The sequence below is a fragment of the Eulemur rufifrons genome, chromosome 15 (genome assembly GCF_041146395.1).
Source record: "Eulemur rufifrons isolate Redbay chromosome 15, OSU_ERuf_1, whole genome shotgun sequence".
Lineage (NCBI taxonomy): Eukaryota > Metazoa > Chordata > Mammalia > Primates > Lemuridae > Eulemur > Eulemur rufifrons.
Genome location: NC_090997.1, coordinates 12,354,612 through 12,378,494, shown reverse-complemented (window position 1 = coordinate 12,378,494; position 23,883 = coordinate 12,354,612). Strand labels below are relative to the sequence as shown.

Here is a 23,883-nt window from a genome sequence, read left to right as displayed (position 1 = left end):
AACTAAAAAAGTATGTATGTGATAACAGTATTTATTGATAACCTAAGTAGTTGAATTTATAATGAAAATCTTAAAAAATGATAACTTCTGATTTGCCCTCATTCTATATACATTTTCAGAAGAAAACAGACAAGTATGTTTATGTTATAGCACTTAACATAGTTCGAACTCTGTATGTATGTTTCTCTAATTAATATATGCCTTCCCCACTTTCCCCCAACTACGTTATAAACTCTCCAAAGCAGGAAGTCTGTCTTCACTTACTTTTTTTTTTTAATTATCATATTCACAGCGTAGTTGCCCGGCACATAGAGGGTGCCCAATAAATAATGTGTTGAAAGAATCAATGTGGTAATAGTAGCTGTTTTTATTAACTGATTGTTGGTATTAAGCAATTTATAAATAGATTAAAACTGTAAATTGCTGATTATATTTGCTGGGTGCTTAGCACTCCAAAAGCTTGCTGTTCTCTTGCTTCTGTCCTGAGTCTTTGTATATAAAGCACTGTCTGTAGTAGTGAGTGTGTATATCAAGGCTTCTGGTGGTCCCCTCATTTCAACAGCATTCTGGAATAGTGGTGCTGGGCCAGAAGGGGAACACACTGCTCCTGCAGCTCCTAGAAGAGAAACTGAGGATGAGAAGGCGGGTAAACTAATCTTAGAGGTAGCAGAAAAAGGTTTGGGGGCTGTAATTTTAGGTGGCCCCCTTTCTCCTTCCAGCCAGATTTCATAAGCGTGTTGAAGTCAGTCAGTCCAGCCCCAAATCTCTATGATTTGGCTAAAGGAGTAACTCAACACTTTATGGCCCAAAATTCTCTTGTCATTTCATCAAAACTAAATCATAACCCAAAAAAGTTGCCATTGGAAGAGGGAGCGGAGGGATGCTTTCACTTTTTGTTTGTATCTTCTGTTTTGTTTTGACATTCTGACCATGAAAATGCATTTTCTATAAAATACAAACATTTTATACACATAAAATGTATACACATGCACACACACATATAAAATATGTTTATGTCATTAAAGGTTATCTGGTGCTGTGGAATTATAGGCCAGGTTTTTCCACCTCTGTATAATTTATTAAAAAATAATGTTTTTTTTTAAAGTTGTGTCTCTCATACTCAGTGCATCCCTGTCTTCACATCTTTCATCTGTTTTTCATCATTACAAGTAAGTCCTGCTCCTTTTTCTTCAAGACTTCCTAAATTACTCCCATCGATGCTAGGCGACATACCTTCTTGAAGAACCTGTTACCATTCTTTCCTTCTTCTCTTCCTCTTCCGCTTCCCTTGCCCCTACCTCTATTGAGCTGGTTGTGCATATCCATTAATGTTGTACAAGCACTTGGACATTAAATGATATAAATCAAGGTAACTGTCTTCACAAAGCTTAATTTAATACAGGTACACAAAAGAGATCACAGTCTTTGTTACATGCAGAAGGACAAAAGATAACTCATCTCGAGATGTAATGATTTAAAGCTTCTTAGACTTCTGTTCATTCCATTTGTGAAGGATCAGGCAAGAAAGGAGTTTTTAGAAAATAAGGGAAATGAATATGTTTAAGGGAAGTGAAGGAACAGGATGAAAATAGAGGCAGAGTTACATAATGGGAGAACAAAAAGTAGAAGATGTGGAGAAAGATAGCAAAGAGATAAAATCAACCATGTTGTGGTATTATTTTCTTTCATTTCTTTGATACTCTGCCCCTGCTAAGGTTCCATCCAGGCTTCCTGAAGCTCACCTACATAAAGATGATTATAATCACATTGTTATTGACTCTCACCTGCCTATCTTCCTTTTTTTTCAGCGGCAATTCCAGAAGTCTTCATATTTCCAAAAGGAGGGACTACAGCAGACGTTTCTACTCCAGGGAGGCAGCCATAGAAGCCACAGAGACCATGGATATGAGCGCCTTTGTGGCCAGTAGACAATCATCTCAACTGACTTCCAGAAGATGGGTATGGCTGTTGGGGGCAGAATGGGTTGGGGAGAAGGCCCTGTCATTTTAGCTGCCAGGAAATGGTAAAGTGAGTGAATGAACACATACACACACACCCCCCTCCCGTAGAAGAGGAACAAGATGAGAATGGACATAGAGGGTATGTATTTTAGAGTTGCCACTCCTCACCTCATTTAGCATTGAGCAAATTATCTCTGAAATTTCCATCCTTCATTTTGTATCATGATACTTATGTGAAAGATGTGGAGTTCAGGTCTTCCTATTATTCCTGGGCCCTGGACCCCAATGTCCCCAGTTCTGAACATCTCTTATCTCAGTTCCAGCCTACTTTACTGGTCCATACAAAAACAAGGTAAAATTGGGTAGGTCCTTAAAGGAGTAGAGTACAAGTAGGCAAAGGAGGCTCAACAAAGGGGAGACTATCACAAAGGAGGTGTTTGAAAAATCCAGGAATATCAGACAACTGTCTACCAGTTTCCACTCAGTCTCACTACTCCTACACATGTTGAAACATCTAGAACACAGGAGCAGCAGGAAAGCATTTCAAAACACCAAGGAAACCTCTTGCCCTTTGATCATCTAAAATGCCAATAGGTACCTCATTTACTCCTTTGTACTTTGGTACTGTGGGCTTCAGAACACAGTGGGAATGAGAACCAGAACCCAATAAAATTTAGCTTACCTTTAAGTCCCATAAACTCTGAGGTTTATTTAATTCTAAGCTGCCCCAGTTGCAGATTTACCCAGAAAACTATTAATCTAGTTTTGTTTTTGATTTGTAAATCCAGGTACTTTTAGAGTCCTGGAGGTCTAGTTTACTACCCAAATAAATCTATGGTTTTTATAACTTTTGGGAATATTCATGAGTAATAATGTATAACCGAAGCCATCAGTGGAAAAGGAAGTCAGTAAAGGGCAAAAAGTACCTCAGGGCCTCTTGCTGCTGTGATTATATCAGGAAGGACTACTCATTCCTAAGGCATGACCCTGTGGATGAAGCAATGGGAAGCAGCCTGGTGCCAGGGCTGCCAACACTTTGTCACAACCGCTTTCTCTCCCTTGCTGCAGCCCAAGTTCTGCTTCTCATCAACTATCACATTCCTTTGTTCAGGGACAATCAAAGATGTTGGTCACAAACTTGTATACTGAGCTGTGACTCATAGTCCTACGTTCATCCCCTGCTTTGCTGCTTAGACTTCAATTCTCCAATGGTGTCTGAAGTCCATGTACTGATGTACTGATCTGGGGGATGGGCAGAGGGAAAAGGAATATTTTTTAGAATAATGTTTTTCCCTTTGAACTTCTTTTATTTGATATGCTAGAGTTCACATATATTTTGATTGATGAAATATTTAAGATCTACTTTTTAATTGCAATATTCCTATAATATTAAACTTCATATAACATAAAATTCACGATTTGAAAATGTACAGTTCTGTGGTTTTTAATATCTTCAATGTGATAGAGCCATCACCACTATCTAATTCCAGAACATTTCCATCATCTCCCCCCAAAACACATACCCATTAGCAGACACTTCCAATTACCTCCTACTCCCAAGCTGCTGGCAATCACCAATCTCCTTTCTGCTTGTGTGGATTTACCTGTTCTGAACATTTCATATAAATGGAATCTTATGATATGTGATCGTTTGTGTCTGGCTTCTTTCACTTAGTATACTATTCTCAAGGTTCATCTAATATTGTATTGTGCACACTACTTCATTGTATTTTATGGCTGAATAATATTCCATTGTATGGAGGGATATGCCACATTTTATTTATCCATTAGTTGATGGACATTTGGGTTATTTCACTTTGGGGCTATAATGAATAATGCTTCTATGAATATTAGTGTGCAAGTTTTTGTGTGGACATACATTTTCGTTTCTCTTGGATGTACATCTAGGAATGACAGCTGGGTCATATGATAACTATATTTAACTTTTTAGAAGTAAGCTTTAAAGTATAATGTTCACATAAAAAAGCACACACATCACAAGTTAAGCTTAACAATTTTCACAAAATGAACACAGCTGGGTAACCAACACCCGAATCAAAAAACAAAATATGACCAACAACTGAGGAACCCCTCTCATATTCTCTTCCAGTCACTACTCTACCAAAATGTAACCACTATTCTGACTGCTATCTCAGGTGCTTTTGTTAAATTGGGGTGAAATTTGTATCATAATATATACCATTTTAGTTACTCCAAAATAAAACCCTGTACCGTATAAGCAGTTAGTCTCCATTCCCATCTCCTTGCATCCCCTTGCAATCACCAATCTGCTTTTTGTATCTATGGATTTACCTACTCTATATATTTCATACAAATAGAATCATATATGTGACCTTCTCTGTCAGTTATCTTTTCACTCAGCATATACGTACACATATATATATATTTATTTATTTATTTATTTTTTTTTTTTTTTGAGATAGGGTCTCAGTTTGTTGCCCAGGCTAGAGTGCAGTGGCCTCATCACAGCTCACTGCAACCTCAAAGTCCTGGACTCAAGCGATCCTCCTGCCTCAGCCTCTGAAGTAGTGGGACTATAGGCACACACCACCACACCAGCTAAATTCTTTTCTATTTTTAGTAGAGACAGGGTCTCGCTCTTGCTCAGGCTGGTCTTGAACTCCTGACTTCAAGCAATCCTCCTGCCTCGGCCTCTCAGAGTACTAGGATTATAGGTGTGAGCCACTGCACCTGGCCAATTTAGTTTTTTTTGGGGGGGGGGCGGGGACAGAGTCTCACTTTGTTGCCTGGGCTAGAGTGCCGTGGCATCAGTGTTGCTCACAGCAACCTCAAACTCCTGGGCTCAAGAGATCCTTCTGCCTCAGCCTACCGAGTAGCTGGGACTACAGGCATGCACCACCATGCCCAGCTAATTTTTTTATATATGTTTTTAGTTGTCCAGCTAATTTCTTTCTATTTTTTTAGTAGAGATGGGGTCTCACTCTTGCTCAGGCTGGTCTCGAACTCCTGAGCTCAAATGATCTGCCTGCCTCGGCCTCCCAGAGTGCTAGAATTACAGGCATGAGCCACCATGCCCGGCCTAGATATTTTTTAATGTATCATTTTGTGGCCAAACACAGGATCTATCCTGGATAATGTTTCATGCACTTGAAAAGAATGTGTATTCTGCTGTCATTGGGTAAAGTCTTTTATATATGTCTATTAGGCCTAATTAGTTTAGTGTTGTTATTCAGGTCTTCTATTTCATTATTGAACTTCTGTCTGGATGTTCTATTTATTATTGAAGTAGAGTACTAGAGTCTTCAATTGTTATTGCAGGACCTGCCTATAGTAGGCCTTCCATATCCATGGGTTCCACATGTGTGGATTCAACCAACCATGGATCAAAAATATTTGGAAAAAAGTAAAAATAATAATGCAAGGCCGGACACAGTGGCTCACACCTATAATCCCAGCAATTTGGGAGGCCAAGGCAGGAGGATCACTTGAGGCCAGGAGTTTGAGATCAGCCTGGGCAACATAGCAAGACCCTATGTCTAAAAAAAAAAAAAAATAAATAGAAAAATTAGCCGGGCATGATGGCACATATGTCCAGTCCTAGCTACTCAGGAGGCTGAGGCAGGAGGATTGCTTAAGCCCTGGAGTTCAAGGCCAGCCTCGGTGATACAGCAAGAACCCATCTTGAAAAAAATAAGGTATATAGGAAAATGTGTATAGGCTATATACAAATAGTATGTCATTTTATATAAGGGACTTGAACATCTTCAGAGTTTGGTATCCAACAAGGGGTCGTGAAACTGATCGCCGTAGATACTGAAGGATGACTATATTTCTGCTTCAGTTCTAACAATGTTAGCTCCATATATTTTGGGCTTCTGTTGTCTGATGCATGTATGTTCACAGTTGCTATATTTTCCTGATGAGTTGACTCTTTCTTTTATCAATATTTAATGACTTTGTGTCTTATAACAATTTTTGACTTAAAGTCTATTGTGTCTGATGTTAGTATAGCCGCCGCAACTCTCTTTTGGATATCTCCATGGAATATCTTTTTCATCCTTTCAACCTATATGTATCTCTGGATCTAAAGTGAGTCTCTTATACACAGTGTGTGTGTGTGTATATATATATATATATATAGTTGAATCATGTGTTTTCTAATCCATTCTGTCAGTTTCTGTCTTCTAATTGGTGTCTTAGTCCATTCAGGCTACTATAACAAAATAGCTTAGACTGAGTAACTTAAAAAACAACAAATTTATTGCCTACAGTTCTGAAGGCTGGGAAGTCCAAGATCAAGGCACCTACAGACTCGGGATCTTATGAGCACCCTCTTCCTCATCGATGGAAGTCTTTTTACTGTAACCTCACATTAAAGAAGGGACAAACAAGTTCCCTTAGGCCTATTTTATAAGGGCACTAATCCCATTCATGAGGACTTTGACCTCATGACCTAATTGCCTCCTAAAGGCCCCATCTCTTAATATTGCATTGGGGATTAGGTTTCAACCATGTGAATTTTGAGGGGGGGACACAAACATTCAGACCATAGCAATTGGTAAGTTTAATCCATTTATACTTAAAGTGATTTCTGGTAAGAAAGGACTTCTGACATTTTGTTATTTATTTTCTGTATGTTATATCCTTTTTGTTCTTCAATTCCTCCAATACTGTTTTTTTGTTGGTTTTTCTATAAGATTATCTTTGGACCAGATATGGTGGCTCATGCCTATAATCTTAGCATTTTGGGAGGCCAAGGCGGGAGGATTGCTTGAGGCCAGGAGTTCAAGACCAGCCTGGACAACTGAGCAAGATCCCATATCTACAAAAAAAAAAAAAAGAAAAATTAGCCAGGCATGGTTGTATCAGGTGTGTGCCTGTAGTCCCAGCTACTTGGGAAGCTGAGACAATAGGATCACCTGAGCCCAGAAGTTGGAGGCTGCAGTGAGCTGTGATGATGCCACTGCACTCTAGCCCTGGCAACAGAGCGAGAGACCCTGTCTTCTCCAAAAAAAAAAGTTATCTTTGAAAATCATACATTAAGAAAGTATGCATGTAAAACTACCTACAGTGCCAGAACCCTACCCAACATAATTCTTATACGCAAGAAGAAGAAATATTTCTAGCATATTATATTTATTAGAATCCTTTTGGTTGAGTATCAGAAACCTAATGCAAACAAACTTAAGAAAAACAATGGGTGGTGGGTAATTTATGGCTTAGTAACTAGAAAACCAAGGCAGACCTACATCTAGGAGGCCAGAGATGTCATCAGGACTCTCTCTTCCTCAGTCCCTCTGCTCCACTTGGCCTTATTTTCAGAAGCCTCTCTACTCAGGGTCATGGTCTTTATAGGCTTTTACCTAGAAAATTAGAGTGCATCTTTTCTTACAGTACCAAAATATCTCAGGGAAGATGCTGATTAGTCTTATTTAAGCCACATTTCTATCGAGGAACAATTACTGTGGCCAGGTGGATGGAGTACTCAGACCAGACCCAGGTCACAAGCTCACCATGGAAATGCAAGGTCTGCCCTACTGAACCATCTAGACAAGGTTGAATTGACGTGAATAGGGAGAGATGAGGTTCTTCAAAGGAAACGCTTCTACATAGAAAATAAAAATATAAAAATACAAGGATTCAGTGCCGCCTTTGTAGACTATCTCTTTGTGGTTTTTTTATCAAGAGATGGGTATTCAGGTTCTTGCAGTTCCCCACTAAGATGCTGCCTTTCTTGGTGGGTGGTGGGAGGGTAGATATTACAGATAAGGACTTTATAGCCCTGCCTATTCCAAAAGCTTGGAGAAGAGAAAAGCCCAGTCATTTGGGATTTGGGAAAAGGCTGGAACCTGACTCATGATTCTGTGACCTTGATATTCATAGAGGAGATGAAAGATTCCTCTATAGAAAGGTAAGCATTTGCATTTGTCTGAATTCATAAGATTTACCTGTTCTAGCCTCATTAACATAGTCTCATGACCTAACAGGACTGTTCTTGTATATTATTTACAAATTACCTGCCAGACCTTACTATGAAGTGAGGAAGTTGCTAGTACTTTATACCAACACCAAGGAGCATTGCCACCATCTATCAGATTTATAAACAAGTTGACTACTAAGTTTCACTCCTCTCTTTTTCTCTTCAGTTTCCAGAGAATGGATTTTTTTATGCTGCAAGTTGTTTGGAAGTGGTTATTTTTGTATACTCTCAGATGAAGTACACATTTCTAAGTGATACTTGAAAAGCCAAATCCATTTTTACATGGAAAACCATCAAAGCTGTTACTGATTTCTTCACAATCATAGCTTGAAAGCAGCCATGGTCCTTTCCTGCAATCTTGATTCTGAATGAGTCCAGTTGATGCCACTGAATCACAAAATGTAGCCCACTCAAGAGCCCCAGGCAGCGAACCACTAGGAGCCATATACAGAGTGCACTTGACAGGTTCATGTGACGGCAAGATGATGCTAGAAAACAAGGGGGAAAAATCAGACTATTACAAGAGGCATAAATGATGTGTGATTATACAACAGCAATTCTCTACAGGTGGGGGAATTAGTATGTTTTGAAGAAAGCAAATTCAGTCTCTTGTGTGTGTATGTTTCCTTTTTTAAAAAGTAATATAAACTACAGAAAGTAAAGCTTTCTAGTTGGAGGAAATATGCAAAAGATGCAGTGAGAAAGCACAAGGGGAGCCCAGGAGTTTGAGGTTGCAATGAGCTATGATGATGCCACTGCACTCTAGCCAGGGCAACAGAGTGAGACTCTGTCTCAAAAAAGAAAGCACAAGGGTTATGGGTAATAAAGATTAAGAAGCACAGTATAAAGAAAGACTGATTTTTCATTAACTTACAGAAATGAGTGATTTCCCTTTCAAAAGAGTCATCTAGGAATAAAGTTCTGGATGGTGCCTCAAAAGTCACAAGCATATGACCGTGTCCTTGAGCAAATCTATATAGACATAAAATGGGTAGAGTTTATAGTTATAATCAAACTCACTGCAAAGCTAACCTGACGCGTAATAGCAGCCATATTAATACATTGCTTTATAGTTTACATAACACTTTCCCACATTCTCTTATTTGCCACATATTTAATGATAGAAATAATTGGGCTACATGCTAATTAAGCTTAATTAATAAAGTTCTTGTGAATGGCTATAATTAGTGGGACTGGTTTGCTGCTAAAGCAAATTTTCAGTTCTCTTTTTACTTTATTAGTTACCTACTATTTATAACCAGGATCAGTTTAAATCATATTCCCTTTTTGTGTCATACATGTTGATCCTCACATATATTGGAACAAACTCGTGAGACCTTACTCCTAGGAAGCTGAACTTCCCTCACGCCAGAGCTCTTATTACCAACTCTCAACCCCTACCAGTCCCCTCCTATTCCCATGTCTCTACCACTAGCACTCATCTACTCATACCCAAGGGGGACTTGTGTATAATATTTACCAATCATTCACCAACAAATATTTATTGAGCACTGTGTGACAGAGATTAAACAAGGCACTGGAAATATAGTGGTTGGCAAAGAAGCCGTGTTCCCTGCCCTCATGAAGCTTACAGACCAAGGAGGCACACAAAGCCTAGATTGGAGTGGAGGAGGTGGGCAGGAAGCTGGTATACCTTATTTCACTCTCTAAGCTACAGCCTAGCCTTTATTATAATAATAATGCCTTTTCCATGTAACAACCGTCCAGGGACTTGAAGTCATCATCTCCACCACCATTCATTCACTCACCTAGATTGAAAAGCTTGGTTCTTCAGCTTTTATAACAATAATAATCAAAAGGTCAATTCATCAAGAAAACATAACAATCCTAAAACATATATGTACCTAATAACAGAGCTTAAAAACATGAAGTATGTTAGTGGGAGATTTTAATAATAACTATCATTCACTGAGTACCTACACTGTACTTGTTAGTACAGATACACAGATAAATAAGTCTCAGTCAATCCTGTCAATAAGAACGTCATACAAGTAAACAAGTACAACAATGTTATATATACTGTGACAGAGATCTGTTCAGGGAATGGCAGGTGGGCACCAAGGGAACAGTCATCTTTATGAGAGAGGGGCCTGCCTCATAGGAGATGACACAAACTGCACCTTGACAACTGAGTAATTCCTACTCTCGGCTGGAATTATCCATTTGTGGTATATGTTAAAATATCACTTTAGAGACTTAAATCACACCAACTATTCTTTGAAATACCCATTGTTAGTAATGACAAATGCATTCCTACAGGAAATGTTAATTTTCCCTCTTAGCATTCTTTACAAAGCCTCTTTTAGAATCATCAGAATAATAGAAACTGGCAAAGAAGAAGAGTGGAGTACTGTGATTTGCTGTACCTGCAAATGGATACCATAGCAAATGTTTGGAAGGAAGAAGCCTCAACTAGTCTTTCCTAAGCACTGAAATAGAAGAGATGAGGCATGCTGTGAGATGAGGCCATACAATAAAGGAGGCCACAGATGTGGGGAGAGTAAAGCATGTGCCCCACTGACTCACTGCAAGTTGTGTGACAGCAGCATGGTACTCACAGTCACACTCCAGTGTTTGTGTCTTCATGTTAGGCCCTGTGCTGGATGCTGGGGTAAAGACGACCTGCAGAGGAGGATGAGGCAAGCACACAAAGCGATCTAAGGCAGAAAGATCTGGGAACCTTGGGAAAGGATTATATAATGTCTTGGAAGTTCTGAGGAGGATAGATAGCTGGGCAGATGAAACTAGCCTTCCTAGAGGAGGCAGCATATCTAAGAATAAATAAATACACCAATGCAGTCCTCCTAATCTGAAGTGGGACCTTCTCCATGAGAACATTAGAGAGCTAAAGGCAGTGAACCTCTAGCTGCCTCCTTCAAGAAGAAACAGATGAGGGAGGCCAGAAACAAGACAGTAAAACTCAGTGGAGGCTAAAACTAATATTTTTTTAAGTTTGTTAAACCCTTCAAGAAATAATTATAAAACTGAAGATCTTGAAATATTCCCCAAAACAAGAAACAAATGATGAGAAAGTGTAGAAAAGTTTGTGCAAGCCTTCCACCCTTAGAAGTCAACAGGGAAGATAAAACAAGTGTTACAAGCAAAAAGTATTGATAGAGACGATTCAGGAAACAGGGATGTTGAGTGGAAGTTCATAGACACCAGTGTCATCCCTGTTGCCCAGATGAGGAGACTGAAGTCCCAAGAGGGACTCCTAATGCAGTGCTCTTTTCACCCAGAAGAGCAAAGAGCACTATAGTCCAATGAGTGCACACCCTCTTCAGCCCTTTCTTGGCAGACTTGATGTAGCAAAGGAACTTCAGAAAACTCTTTGGTTGGCCACCATCCTTCATTGAGAGATTGTCCCCTCTTCTGGAACACTGGCACAAAGTGATCAGCTCTCCCTCCTGCCCCTCGTTGGCTGAGCAACCTCTTTGCTTTAGTTCTCTTCAGGTTCTATTATTATTAAGACTTTATTCACGTACCATAAAATTCACCTATTTAAAATGTACAATTCATGGTTTTTAGTATATTCACAACGTTTTACAACCATCACCACCATCTAATTCCAGAACATTTTCATCCCCCTCTAGAGAAACCTTGTATTCATTAGCAAACACTTTCAATTCTCCCTTCCCCCAATTCCCTGGCAACTACCAATCTGCTCTGTCCCTATATAGGTCTATTTATTCAGGACATTTCACATAAATGTAATCATACGACTTGTGGCCTTTTGAATTTGGCTCCTTAACAATGTTTTTATGGTTCATCTATGTTGTAGCATGTGTCAGTATTTCATTCCTTTTTATGGCTGAATAATATTCTACCATATGGATATACCACATTTTATTTATTCATTTATCAGTTTATGAACTTTGGGTTGTTTCCTCCTTTTGGCTATTGTAAATAGTGCTGCTATGAACATTTCACATACAAGTTTTTTGTTGTTTTTTGTTTGTTTTTTTGGTTTTTTTGAGACAGGGTTTTGCTCTATTGCCCAGGCTAGAGTGCAGTAGCCTCATCCTAGTTCATTGCAGCTCAAACTCCTGGGCTGAAGGGATCCTCCTGCCTCAGCCTCCTGAGTAGCTAGGACTACAAGCATCCACAACCATGCTGGGCTAATTTTTCTTATTTTTGTGTAGAGATAGAGTGACGTTCTTGCTCGGGCTAGTCTTGACCTCCTGGTCTCAAGCAATCCGCCTGCCTCTCCCTCCCAAAGTGCTAGGATTCCAGGTGTGAGCCACTGTACAAATTTGAGTGGACATATGTTTTCATTTCTCTTGATTATATACCTAGAAGTTGGAATGCTGGGTCATATGATAACTCTATGTTTAACTTTTTGAGGAACTACGTGTTTTCCAAAGTGGCTACACCATTTTACATTGCCACCAACAAAGTAAGAGGGATCCAATTTTGTCACATCGCAAACACTTATTTTTTTAATTATAGCCATCCCAGTGGATGTAAAATGATATCTCATTGTAGTCCAGATTTGCATTTCCCTAATGACTAATAATGTTGAGCATTTTTTCATGTGCTTATTGGCCATTTGTATGTCTTCTTTGGAAAAATGTCTATTCAGACTGCCCATTTTTAATTGGATTGTCTTTTTATTATTGCATTATAAAAGTTATTTATGTATTCTGGTTACTACACCTTTATCAGATTTGCAAATATTTCCTCCCATTCTGTGGATTTAAATTTCTTGACGTGTCCTCTGAAGCACTGCTGAGCTACTTTTAAAAAATATTTTAAAATCTTAAAGCAAACTAAATTAGAAGTATGTAATTGGTTTTAAATTATACTTTTAAACTTTACAAGCATTACAATTTAATAAGCAAACCACTGTATGCAGACCACGTTTTGACGGTTCCAAACTCAGAGTCTTGAGTTCATTAAGTGACCCATCATAGTGATAGCTATCGCTTTTATAGCATTTATGTGCCGGGGGCTGTTTGGGCACTCTGCATGTATTAACTCATCTAATTCTCAAAACAATCCTATGAGGTAGAGGCTATTATCATACTCACTGTACAGATAAGGAAACGGAGGCAGAGGGAGGTCAAGTAATGTGCCTGAAGCCAAAAAGTAGGGTTGCAGATATGGGCTCCAGATAACGTTGCTCTCAACCATTTGCTAGACTGACATGGTGGAATTAAACGGTTTCAAAGAATTACCTGTCCCCTCGCTTTGGGGAGAGAATAGTTCTCTGATGGCGTCTGCACTGTGGACATTTTTCCTGTCCTTACCAACCCAGAAACTAGTGTGCCAGCCGTTCGGGCGTCTTCATTGCACACCTGCCCTCCAGTCTGGAGCCCATTCGGCTTCACGACCCTCTCTCCTGCCTATGGGTTGGACGGAGGCTTTGACGTTCTTTGAAGTAACTGCGAAATCGCCTTTGTCTCCCAGGTGGAACGGTCGTAAATTTCTGGTGGCCAGTGAGTGGCGAGCAGGCGGGAGCCCGCCCAGCGAGGCTCCAGGCGGAGCGGTGGGCGGGGCCGCGGAGGGGCGCCCCGGCGCCACGGCTGCACCTACCCAGGGCTGCCCGAGCGGAGCCATGAGCTGGACCTGCCCGCGTTGCCAGCAACCCGTCTTCTTTGGTGAGGCCGGGGCTGAGGAAGGGAAGGAGAAGGGGCGAATGTGAGCTGCTGGGTTCCCTGAGGACGCGAGTGCCGGCCACGGTGTGGTCCCAGACACACTTCACCTGTAGCGGCGCGGCGCGTGGTAGTCCTCCCCTCCGCCGAGGGCTCTGCCGGAGTTTGGCACCGGCGGGATGGAGCTGGCCTCCCAAAGACTCTTCCGTGTCCAGGGAGCAGGGCAGGCCAGGCTGGTTCCCCCAGAGGGCCGAGGGGGAAAAGGAGGGCGCCCCATACTTAGCTCGGCTCCTTGCAGCCCGGTTCCATTTTTTCCCCCACAGCTGAGAAGGTGAGCTCCCTGGGCAAGAACTGGCACCGCTTCTGCCTGAAATGTGAGCGCTGCCACAGCGTCCTGTCCCCCGGCGGACATGCAGAGGTGAGGCCCAGCCAGGGTGCACAGCCCTGTATTTGTGTATTTGTCGCTGCCTCCCAGGCACCAGCTCCCAATTTCAGCCCTGAAGGCCTGCGAAAGGCAACCTCAGCAGCCAACCCCAAGGCCACACTTCGGTGGGCCCCGCAGCAGCCAGGATTTTGGGAGCCTGTGTTGTGACAGTGGACCCCATGGCTTTGGGGACTAGGAGAGGAGGGAAGCATCATTACCTCCTGGCTGCTCTTGCCCTTCCTCCCTGAGCACAGTGGCAATTCTGGCATCCCAGCCCACCCCCAACCCCTCAGACCAGGCCAGTGGACAGACAAGCCTGGCAGCCTGTCTTGGGGGAAGGCCTGTGGGGCATGGGTTCCCTTGGCCCTGAGTGACCCCATTCCCTCTGCCTGTGCCCAGCACAACGGGAGGCCATATTGCCACAAGCCATGCTACGGGGCTCTCTTTGGACCCAGGGGTAAGTACCAGACTAGAAGGGGCAAGGGGGCAGCAGAACTCTCTGTGACTGGGAACTGGAGGCTCAAGCCAGACCTCCCCTATTCTCTCTGCAGGGGTGAACATTGGTGGTGTGGGTGCCTACCTGTACAACCCCCCAACTCCTACCCCTGCCAGCACCGCACCCCTCAGCCCCAACAGCTTCAGCCCTCCCAGGCCAAGGACTGGCCTCCCCCAAGGCAAGAAAAGTAAGTGAGGCTGGGCCTCAGCTTCCCCTCCTCCTTTTCCTCCTCCTGACCCTTCCCCAGGCTGGAGCAGGGAATAGGGCCAAGTGACTATACTTTGTTCTTGGCAAAGTCTTCTCTATCCATGGCACCCCTTTTTTAATATTCTCTCATGTCAGCTGCTGAGTTAAGAGGTAAATTGGGCAGATGGCATCGTCACCCTCATTTTACAGGTGAGGAAACAGATCCAGAGAGGGCAAGTGACCTTGTACATTCACACAGCTAGTCAGAGGCAAAGCTGGCCTGGAACTCAGGCCTCTCCCAGGCCAGGGCCATGGAAGGAATGACTAACGAATGAGGGGTCATTTGGATGGGGCCAGCCCCTCATATTCTTCAACTGCTCTCCTTTGGTCCTTGTTCCTTCCTCCCACCCCCTGGAGTGGGCAATGACACTGTGCTCCCCAACACCTGACACCCCTGCCCTGGCCAGCTCCTATATCAGCTCAGGTTTCCTGAGGATTGAGTTGCTGACAGGGTTGGGCTGGTAGGCACCTGAGCCCCCAGGAGCATGAGAAGGGAGCAGTAGGTCCCTAATGCAGATAGGGGATGGGGCAGGACATGGGGTAAAGGGGCTCAGGTCTGAGCCGAAGGAAGGCAGATTCATGGCTGCTTGGATGGGGGGGCTCTGGGATGGAAGAAGACAGAGCCATGTGCCGGCAGGTGCTGGTGAGCCCTGCTTAGGCCCTGGCCCCCACCTCACCCCTAGCCAGGGCCTTTTCCCCTTAAAGGCCCTCTCCACATGAAGACATTCACTGGGGAGACCTCACTGTGCCCTGGCTGTGGGGAGCCCGTCTATTTTGGTAAGTGACGATGGAAAGCTTGGTGGGGAGGGAGGATCATGGTGGACAGCAAAGGGCAGGGAGGCGATCCAAGGCAGGTGGGTCTCCCTGCCCTGCCCCTAGAATGGAAGAACTACCACTTCTCTCCACCACCAGCTGAGAAGATAATGTCTTTGGGCAGAAATTGGCACCGACCCTGTCTGAGGTGCCAGCGTTGCCGCAAGACCCTGACTGCTGGGAGTCATGCTGAGGTGAGCAGGGCAGGGATGGGTATATGTTGGGAGGAGGGAGGCTGGAGATGGGAAGAGAGCCAGGCTGAGACAGCTCTCTTTCTCTCTGTGTCCCAGCATGATGGAGTCCCCTACTGCCACATCCCCTGCTACGGCTACCTGTTTGGCCCCAAAGGTGGGCGGCCCCACCCCAGACACCGGGCCTAAAGTGTGGCATGTACACGGTCTGTGGGATGTGTGGACAACTTCCCCTGTGGTCAAACATACCCCAGGCCCCTTCCATTTCCCTCCAGCTCTCAACCCAACACCCACCAGACCCAAGGCCCTTGGTGATTGGGCCCTCTCCCTCAGGTGTGAACATTGGTGATGTGGGCTGCTACATCTACGACCCAGTGGAGATAAAATCCAAATGAGATGCTCACAGGAGAGTTCACCCGAACTCAGGCCTCCCATCATCCCTTCCATGGTCCAGTGGGAGCTGCAAAATTCTCCAGTCTCATGAAGATGAGATCCTGGGGACCTGGGCCTAGGCCCTGTGGTAGGCCAGAAAGTCTGGACTTTCTCTCCCAATTCTTCCCTTTCCCATTCCTATCTGGTTAGGGGGCACAGGCCACCCTATTTTCAATGGTGTCCTCCTGGCCTTCCCACCCCCTTGCCCCAGAAAATTCTGGAGCTTCAACGTACTCATAAAACTTGTGTTTATTAAGTCTCAGCCTTTCTGGCTTCTCCAATAAAATGTTGGCTCCCATGCCTTCAGCTCTCCTTTGGGCATGAGGCCTAGACAGTGGGTTGGAGGATGAGGAGTGCAGGGGAGGAGGGATGCATTGCCTTGCAGAATGCGTTGGAGGTAGCTGGGCCAGCCATGGGAACAAAGAGCTCTGTTCTGGTCCCCTGGGCCTGGCACTGGAAGCCCCTAGCACCACAGAGTGGACAGCATGCCCACCAGCCCTGTTGGTACTAGAAGTCATCATAGGACAGTCTTATCTTTAGCACCATCTCTAGAAGAAACACCTTATTCAGCATCTCATTTGAGCATGACAACAGATCTTGTGAGAAGGTCTGCCAAGAGGTTTCATTATCCATTTGGGAGATGAACAGACTGAGGCTCAGAGAGGGAAAGCTACATGCTGCAGGTCACACAGCAAATCAACAGTGAAGCCAGGATCAGAGCCTAGGGCAAACTCAGTGGCTTCCCATCCACAGCTCCTCACCGCTGCACCAACCCAAGGGGCACCTTTATTTACAGAATCCTCCCCAGCCATGAGAGGGGTGCCCAGAACCTCCAGCAGCGCCCTGCATTCTGGGAAGTCACCTGTTCCTGGAAGCCAAATAGTCAAGGCTAGATAAGCACATGGAGGGAGCACCGGTGGCAACTCCAGCCCTAGCAGAGGGTTCAATGCCCTTAGGCCTGGTCACAGGGCCTGCCCTTCTGTTGTCCCAGCCCCTGCTGCAGAGCTTCTGTGGAGGCTGCCCCTAGTCCCACTCAGTTCTGGACCTGCTTCATCGGCATCTCTTCCTCCTGAAGACTGGACGGGGCACTGGGGAGGAAGGAGTCATGAGCAATGGTGGGGTTTAATCCCTGACCCTACCACCCCAGCCTGCCCCATCAGGCCTGGCCCAAGGCTCTCCCCAGCTCCTGGTATACAAACACAAGTGACTCACATACAAACTTGTGCACATCCCTGATGTGTAGGCATACTTGAGTGTGCACACATATACCTCTTCCTGAACAACCTTAAGTATTTGTGTACACACATATGGACTCATGTATACTCTTATGCACACAGTTTACATACCCTAGGTCATGCACCCTGAACACTCACCTGTGCACACTCACATCCATGCACCAAGTACACACGTGCAGATATGTTTTCCTCTGAATCCTAAGGTGTCAGATATCTGAGTACCTGCATCCACATGCATGTGCTCACATGTACACAGACACAGTCCTGTGCACACACCTCTTTCTCTCCACATCCTGGATGGTCTCTGGCAGTCGTGCCTGCCTCGTCTCTGGCAGCAGCAGGGCAGTGCAGGCAGCCAGGAGGGCGATCCCCCCATAAGCAAGCTTGGGCAGTGGCAGCCACACTCCATCCAGCAAGGCCGCCAGTGGGGCCAAAGAGCCCCCCAGCCGGCCCACCAGTGAAGTCAGCCCCAAACCTGTCTGTCTGTTCAGAGAGAGAGGATTAAGGAGGCAAGTGGTGCTGATACCTACTTGGGGTCATGCACCAGAGGTCTCCCCTCCCAGGCTGGCAGACCCTGGTAGCCCCTTCTCCCCAGACAGCTAGGAAAGCTAAGCTGTCCTTCAGTTGGTCTTCCCACCCAGCCCTACTCCAGGAGCCCCCAGGTCAGCACCCACCAGAGGATAGGGTCCCCATTCTGACAAAGTACCAATCAAGCACCACTGAAAGAGAAGAGTCAGCAGAAAGGGCAAGGGAAAAGGGTAGTATGGAAGGAAAAAGCCTGTACAGGCCCTGCCATGTTGTTAGAGGCGGCTTAAGTCTTTCTGAACATAACCAGGTGCCTAGAAGTCTCCTCTCCCGCTGCCAATAGCTAGCTGAAAGAGCCCCTTACGTCCAGAGACAACCCCCAAGGGCAGCTCTGTCTTCCAGCGGTGAATGGCATGGGGGTAGGCAGCATGGGGCTTCTGAGGACTGTTTTCCTCTAAAAGAGGCCCAGAGAGGTTGTCTGACTTGGCTCAGGGTCACATAGTACATAAGATTAAAAAGCTTGGCCTTCTTCAAGACTTGGGACAAACACGGTCCTGATTAGCTCTGTATTTGGGCATGGTGTAAAGAATGAGTGAGAGGGGCGGGATGCAGTGTGTATGTAGAAGTGTTAGTTAAGACACGTGACTAGCAAGCCCCATCCCCCAGGTCGGTTGCCTGGGACCCAGTGTGCCCTCACCTGAGTACGGTAGGGTACAACTCTGAAGTGAACAGGTAGGCAGTGGTGAAGGCGGCTTCAGAAAATCCTTTCCCCATCACCGCCAGGGCGGTGCTCCAGGACTTGCGCTCTGGAAGGAAAGGGGTTCGGGCAGTGAGAGGGTCTTGTGCGAGAGCCAAGGGTTTCCCTGACAGGAGGCGGAGTCTTTGAGGGGCCCCTTCCCGGGAAAGGTCCTCCGGGAAGTGGGCGGGGCCCCAGGGCTCACCCGAGGACACCAGCAGCCTAAAGCCCAAGGCCAGGGCCGTGCCCAGCAGTGTTCCGGTCTGCGTGAGGCGGCGTCCAGCGTGGCGCACGGACAGGTAGACCAAGAGCTTGGAGGGCAGCTCCACGGCCCCGAAGAGCAGCTGCGTCTGATACACGTTCAGCCCCAGCCCTGCCACGTCCAGACTCAGGCCGTAATAGGAGAAGTTCACTCCGAACCTGAAAGGAGTCGCAGTGCCACTCGGGGACCCTTCTTTCCATCCCTCTCTGTCCTCTCTTGTCGGGAAGACTTTGCCTTTTAGAGGGACGACCTCTCCCCCTTCAGAGCCCACTGCCTAGGACCGTCCCTGACACCAGTAATCCCTCCGGAGTGGGCAGCGTGTGCCAGCGGTCAAAGCGTCTTTACCGTAATCCTTACAGCAGCTTGGTTTACAGAAGGGACACTGAGGCTCAGAGTGGCTAAATTACCTGTCCAGGGTCACACAGTTAGGAAGTGGCAGAGCCTGAATTTGAACCTATGTTTCTCTGCCGCCCGCTCCATTGTCTGACCTCCCCCAGCCAGATTGCCTCCTGCGCTCCACAGTTACACTCCCCTGGTCCCTCACCCTTCTCACACTCAGCACCAGCCTGCGGCCTGCCCCTCCCCCGCCCCGCCAAACCCAGCCAGCCCCCTCCTTACCACACCACCATGCAGCACAGTGAGATGTGTCGGAGCCTTGGCGTGCGGAACAGGTCTAGGTACGAAGGTCGTCGTACCACTCGTTCCGCAGCAGCCACTTTGCTCAGGGCCTAGTGGGGGAGGAAGTGAGGTTGTGACATCAGAGTTGGCTCTGTGGTCTAAGCAGGGGACATTGCTCTTTCTCTCTCTCTCTGAGTCTCTATTCCTCCCCTCTGCAGTGGTGGGGGTAGGGGGGTCGGGGGGCAGGGGGGGCAGGGGGGGTGGGACGGTGGAGATGTACATGGAGCTGATAAGGATGGCAGCTGAGTGATGGAGGTGGCCCACCAGAGTCAGATAGGGCATCCTAAACAGTTTGGAACTCTCCACATAGGGCTGAGGGCTTTTCCTGACATATATGTGTCACACACACACACACACACACAGGCTCACATTACACATTCACCCTCACCTCCCGGCTCAGGCTGTCCTCACCCACAGGCCGCCCATTGAGCCTGGCACAACGCAGCAGGTACTTTTGGGCCTCCTCCACACGGCCCTGGGTGAGAAGCCAACGTGCAGACTCAGGCACCCACCTAGGGGATAGGCAGAGGCCCTTCAGCCAGAAGTCAGTACCCTAAGCCACCTCTCCCTCCCGGGCACGCCACAGGCACAACCTCCAGGCTCTGCTCCTGCAGTCCCCTTAGCATGGAACAGGATCTCCTCTACAGCCCCTCTACACCTGATGAACTCCTATTCATTTTTTAAGGCCCAATTTAAAAGCTACCCCTTCCCACACTTCCTTGCCTACGCCTGGGTCCCCCACAGCCTGGGAGTCCCTTACTCAAGTGAATTGGCCTCATCCTCAAGATTTTAGCTCCCAGCACTAGCCGTGCACTTTTCCCAGCAGTGGCAGGAGGGCTCAGGATAAAAGAGACAGATAGACCTACAGACATATGCAAAAGGCTCATCTAAAGCCAGTTCACCTTTGGGAGGCAATGAAATGCCCACCCTGCTTGGCCTGTCACCCTCCATGTTGGCCCTACTCACATCCCCACGCCTGCAGGGGCCAGCCTCAGTGTGTGCTGGGCTCTGTCTTTGTCTCTCACTGTGTCTGCCTCCATCTGTCCCTCTGAAGCTACCTTTCAGTCCTAATCTCTGTCACTCTCTGTCTCACTAGCTCTTTCTCTAGCTCTCCATCTCTGTCTCTCTTTATCTTGTTCTCTGTTTCTCATTGTCCCTTGCCATCTTCTTTATATTGGTCTCTGCACCTTCTTCTGTCTCTTGGTCACTGATTCTGTTTCTCTTTCCCTTCATCTCTCAATCTCTCTGTCTTCAAATCTCAGTCTCTCATTAAGTCTGTCTTTGGTTTCCTATATCTCCCACTTCCCAGCTGCCTGCAGTCCTCACCAGAGGCTGAGGATGCCTGGGGCACAAGGCAGGGTGACAGCCAGCAGAAGCCATCGCCAGTCCCGTATCAGATACCCAACCAGTGCCAGCAACATCACGCCCCCTGTCCAGAAGGTGCTGCTCAGGACGCCTGCCACGGTCCGGTGCTCCACGTCCAGCCACTCCAGCTCTGGGCCGGGGCAGGAAACAGGAAGACAGTGAGGGCCAATGTGGCTCAGTCTCGCCCTGACGACTGCCTTCCTCCAGCCCCCTAGGCCCTGCCTGTCCCTCGCCTGCCTCACCCAGTGGCATCACGATGATGGTGAAGCCAGCCAGGGCTGAGCCAGTGAGGGTGCGGGTGATGGCAAACATTACATAGCTGACTGAGGCTGCAGACACCAGGCCCAGCACCAGGGAACTCACGTAGGCCACAAGCAGCAGACGGCGCCGCCCAAACCTGCAAAGGGATCATGCAGGGTCAGCTTCCTGTGGAGGGAGGTTTCAAGACATAGGTAGACTAGGTCCATGCCCCAGCTAGTGGGAGAGGGTCCCCCCCAGCCTGTTCCCTTGTTGGCCCAATGCCTCACCCCACCTGTCAGACAAGTATCCAAAGGCCACAGCCCCCACCAGCACACCAGCGAAGAAGAAGGTGGATGCAGCTCTGTTCAGGCCTTTCTGCTCACACACCAGATCCCACTGTAAGGACAGGCAGGAAGGGGCCTCCTGTGGGTACAAGCCCCTCTCCAGCTGGCACCAGCCCCTCCTCTCTAGACCCTGGGGCCTTCTGAGGTCAACTGTGCCATTCTAGTACCTCCATAGCAGGTAATAAGACCTCCAACTATTCACCCTAGCATGGGCGCTTGGAGACTTTGCCCCTCCCCAACCCTGCAGCATCAGCTTCTTCCCATTGAAGGCCTTGACCATGATGGACAGGAGTCCTGCTGCCCCCTGCCCGGGGAGACTGCCTCCTCCCACACTCCACCTCCAGATGGATTGTGTAAATACTGGACCTGGGCCCAAAAAGAGGGAGGGAGAAAGGGAGGCATCTGTTTTCTCCACCTCTTATTGAAGAAACTGCCTTCTCAGCTCTTTGCTCCAACTCCCTGGAGCTACCTTGGCCCTTCCCTGCCTTAATCACCTCCCAATTAATGCAATTAATGATACTAATAGCAGCTCCTGTGTATGGGCCGTTTACTACCAGCCATGAACTAAACTAAGTGTTTTGTATTCATAGAGCCCATCTACAGATTGGTAAACTGAGACTCTAAGAGGAAAATGAGGTATCTAATGCCTGTACCACCCACAGCAATAGCAGGCCCATCCCACTCACGTGTCCCCCATCCTCTGGGCTCAAGTACCTCGGTTGCAATGGTGGAGGAGAACTCCGAGTGGTCGTACTCCCAGCCCTGAGAGCAGGGCACTGTGGAGGGTTTGCCCTCTGGCTCCCCGGGGCTCTGCCCCATTCCCCACAGCGTGCTGTTGGGGAGAGCCTGGGGGCGGGTAAAGCGGAGGCAGGAGCTAAGCTTGCCGTCAGGCTCCTGGGGCAGGTGGGCCTTCAGCCATGCGTCCTTGTGGCTGAAATTGGCAGGGGCACCAGGCAGGGCACAGTGGTGGGCGGGCACAGCGGCCAGGAAGATGGGCAGGAGGAAGTGCAGGGGCAGCAGTACTCGGGGCAGGGCCAGCAGTGCCACATTCCACAGCTGGAAGGGCCCAAAGCCGCCCACCTTCTCCAGCAGCTCCTCAAAGCCCATGCTGCTCACCCACCAACCGTCCGGTGCAGCCTCCCTCTGTGTATCCAGCACAGCTCAACCTGCCCACCACATGGACCCTTGGACTCTGGAGGCAGGAGTGGAGGGACAGATGAGTGGAGAGCCTGCAGCCAGAATCCAGCCCTCGGGGGCTGGCCCAGGACTGGGCCCTCCCCAGCCACCCAGGACTCCAGGACCCTTGCCTGTCTGGCCTAGTTCCTGGGAGGAGGGGCAGCTCCGTTCAGAGGTCACTGACTGCGTGGCTCTGGAGCTTACACATTAGTGCTCAGGGCCCAAGTAGGGGAGCCTTGGGCCACCATGATGAGGTACCTGGGTGAGGGTGTAGGACATGAGCTGCTAGCCCCTTGGTCAGCAGCACTCCAGGGGTCTGTAAGAAGAGGAGGTGCCTGGCGCATGGTACCAGCTCTCCCTGGGTGCCCTTCGTCCTATGAGACCTTAGGTGAGCCTTGCCTATTTGCAGCTGCAGCCACGGCTTGGCTGACAGCCCGGGCTTCAGCACTGAAAGCTGGGCCCTTACCAGGTGAAGAGTTTTTTCTCTGAGCCATGAGGCCTCGTCGTACCCCAGCCCCCACCTGGAGCTGATGCCCTGGCCTAAGGCCTCGCCTGGAATCACACTGGGCAGCCTGACCTCTCTGGGGATCCCAGACCCATCACACTCCTGCTGTACTCAAGGGCTCTCCCCATGCATGTGGCCCCTCCTTCCTGTCCCATTGCCCTATTTTCAGGAGCTTCCCAGATTACCCTTTGGAGGGGTAAGGAGGGAGGGGGCGTGCCAAGGTCCTGCCATAGGTATTCACAATGCCTGGGACCCAGGATTTTCTCACTCTGACCCTCCCACTCAGTTCTCCATAAAAACAAAGCAGAAGCCAGCAATGTCAGATTTATTCGATCTGATTCTCCAAACACCAGGCTAGCAGAGCCATTTGATCTAGCTCCCATTTTGAACAGATAAGACAACCAAAGGCAGGGTGGGGACCTGCTGGGGTCTCACAATGACTCAGCAGCAGAGCTGAAGAGAAAAATCAGGGCCCCTGACCCCAGTCCAGGAGTCTCGTCTTTGACCCATGCTGCTGAGCTAGAGATGTCCTAGTCTGCTCCAGGCAGGACTCCCTGAGAAAGCTCTGGGAAGGGAGCTAAATCAGTGGCATGGTGTGTGTTAATGTGGGTGCTGACAGGCGTGGGCATGAGGGTAGTGAATGGCAGCCAGAGGCAGAGGATGGTGGAGGTGGTGAC

The 23,883-nt window shown here is 47.4% G+C and overlaps 2 protein-coding genes across 8 annotated transcripts; one reads left to right on the top strand and one right to left on the bottom strand.

Annotated features, from left to right (window-relative positions):
- Positions 1–13,436: 13,436 nt before the first annotated feature.
- On the top strand, positions 13,437–16,665 carry CRIP3 (cysteine rich protein 3). 6 transcript variants are annotated; one of them, XM_069488622.1, is made up of 9 exons: positions 13,437–13,544; positions 13,862–13,956; positions 14,362–14,419; positions 14,514–14,645; positions 14,801–14,854; positions 15,410–15,481; positions 15,617–15,711; positions 15,808–15,914; positions 16,042–16,099. In XM_069488622.1, the coding sequence occupies exons 1-8, from the start codon at positions 13,502–13,504 to the stop codon at positions 15,895–15,897; spliced, it is 639 nt and encodes a 212-aa protein (XP_069344723.1). In that variant the 5' UTR covers positions 13,437–13,501; the 3' UTR covers positions 15,898–15,914; positions 16,042–16,099. The 6 variants fall into 6 exon arrangements, with proteins under 6 accessions (XP_069344723.1, XP_069344726.1, XP_069344725.1 ...); XM_069488620.1 differs by having other exon boundaries at positions 13,439–13,544; positions 15,808–15,865; positions 16,042–16,665; XM_069488625.1 differs by lacking the exon at positions 15,808–15,914 and having other exon boundaries at positions 16,042–16,106.
- Positions 16,372–22,738, bottom strand: SLC22A7 (solute carrier family 22 member 7). 2 transcript variants are annotated; one of them, XM_069488618.1, is made up of 10 exons: positions 22,240–22,738; positions 21,474–21,601; positions 21,184–21,338; positions 20,903–21,071; positions 19,965–20,088; positions 19,517–19,626; positions 18,842–19,056; positions 18,598–18,706; positions 17,652–17,858; positions 16,372–17,228 (listed from the first exon to the last, which is right to left on the bottom strand). In XM_069488618.1, the coding sequence occupies exons 1-10, from the start codon at positions 22,630–22,632 to the stop codon at positions 17,174–17,176; spliced, it is 1,665 nt and encodes a 554-aa protein (XP_069344719.1). In that variant the 5' UTR covers positions 22,633–22,738; the 3' UTR covers positions 16,372–17,173. The 2 variants fall into 2 exon arrangements, with proteins under 2 accessions (XP_069344719.1, XP_069344720.1); XM_069488619.1 differs by having other exon boundaries at positions 21,474–21,577; positions 22,240–22,737.
- Positions 22,739–23,883: the final 1,145 nt, after the last annotated feature.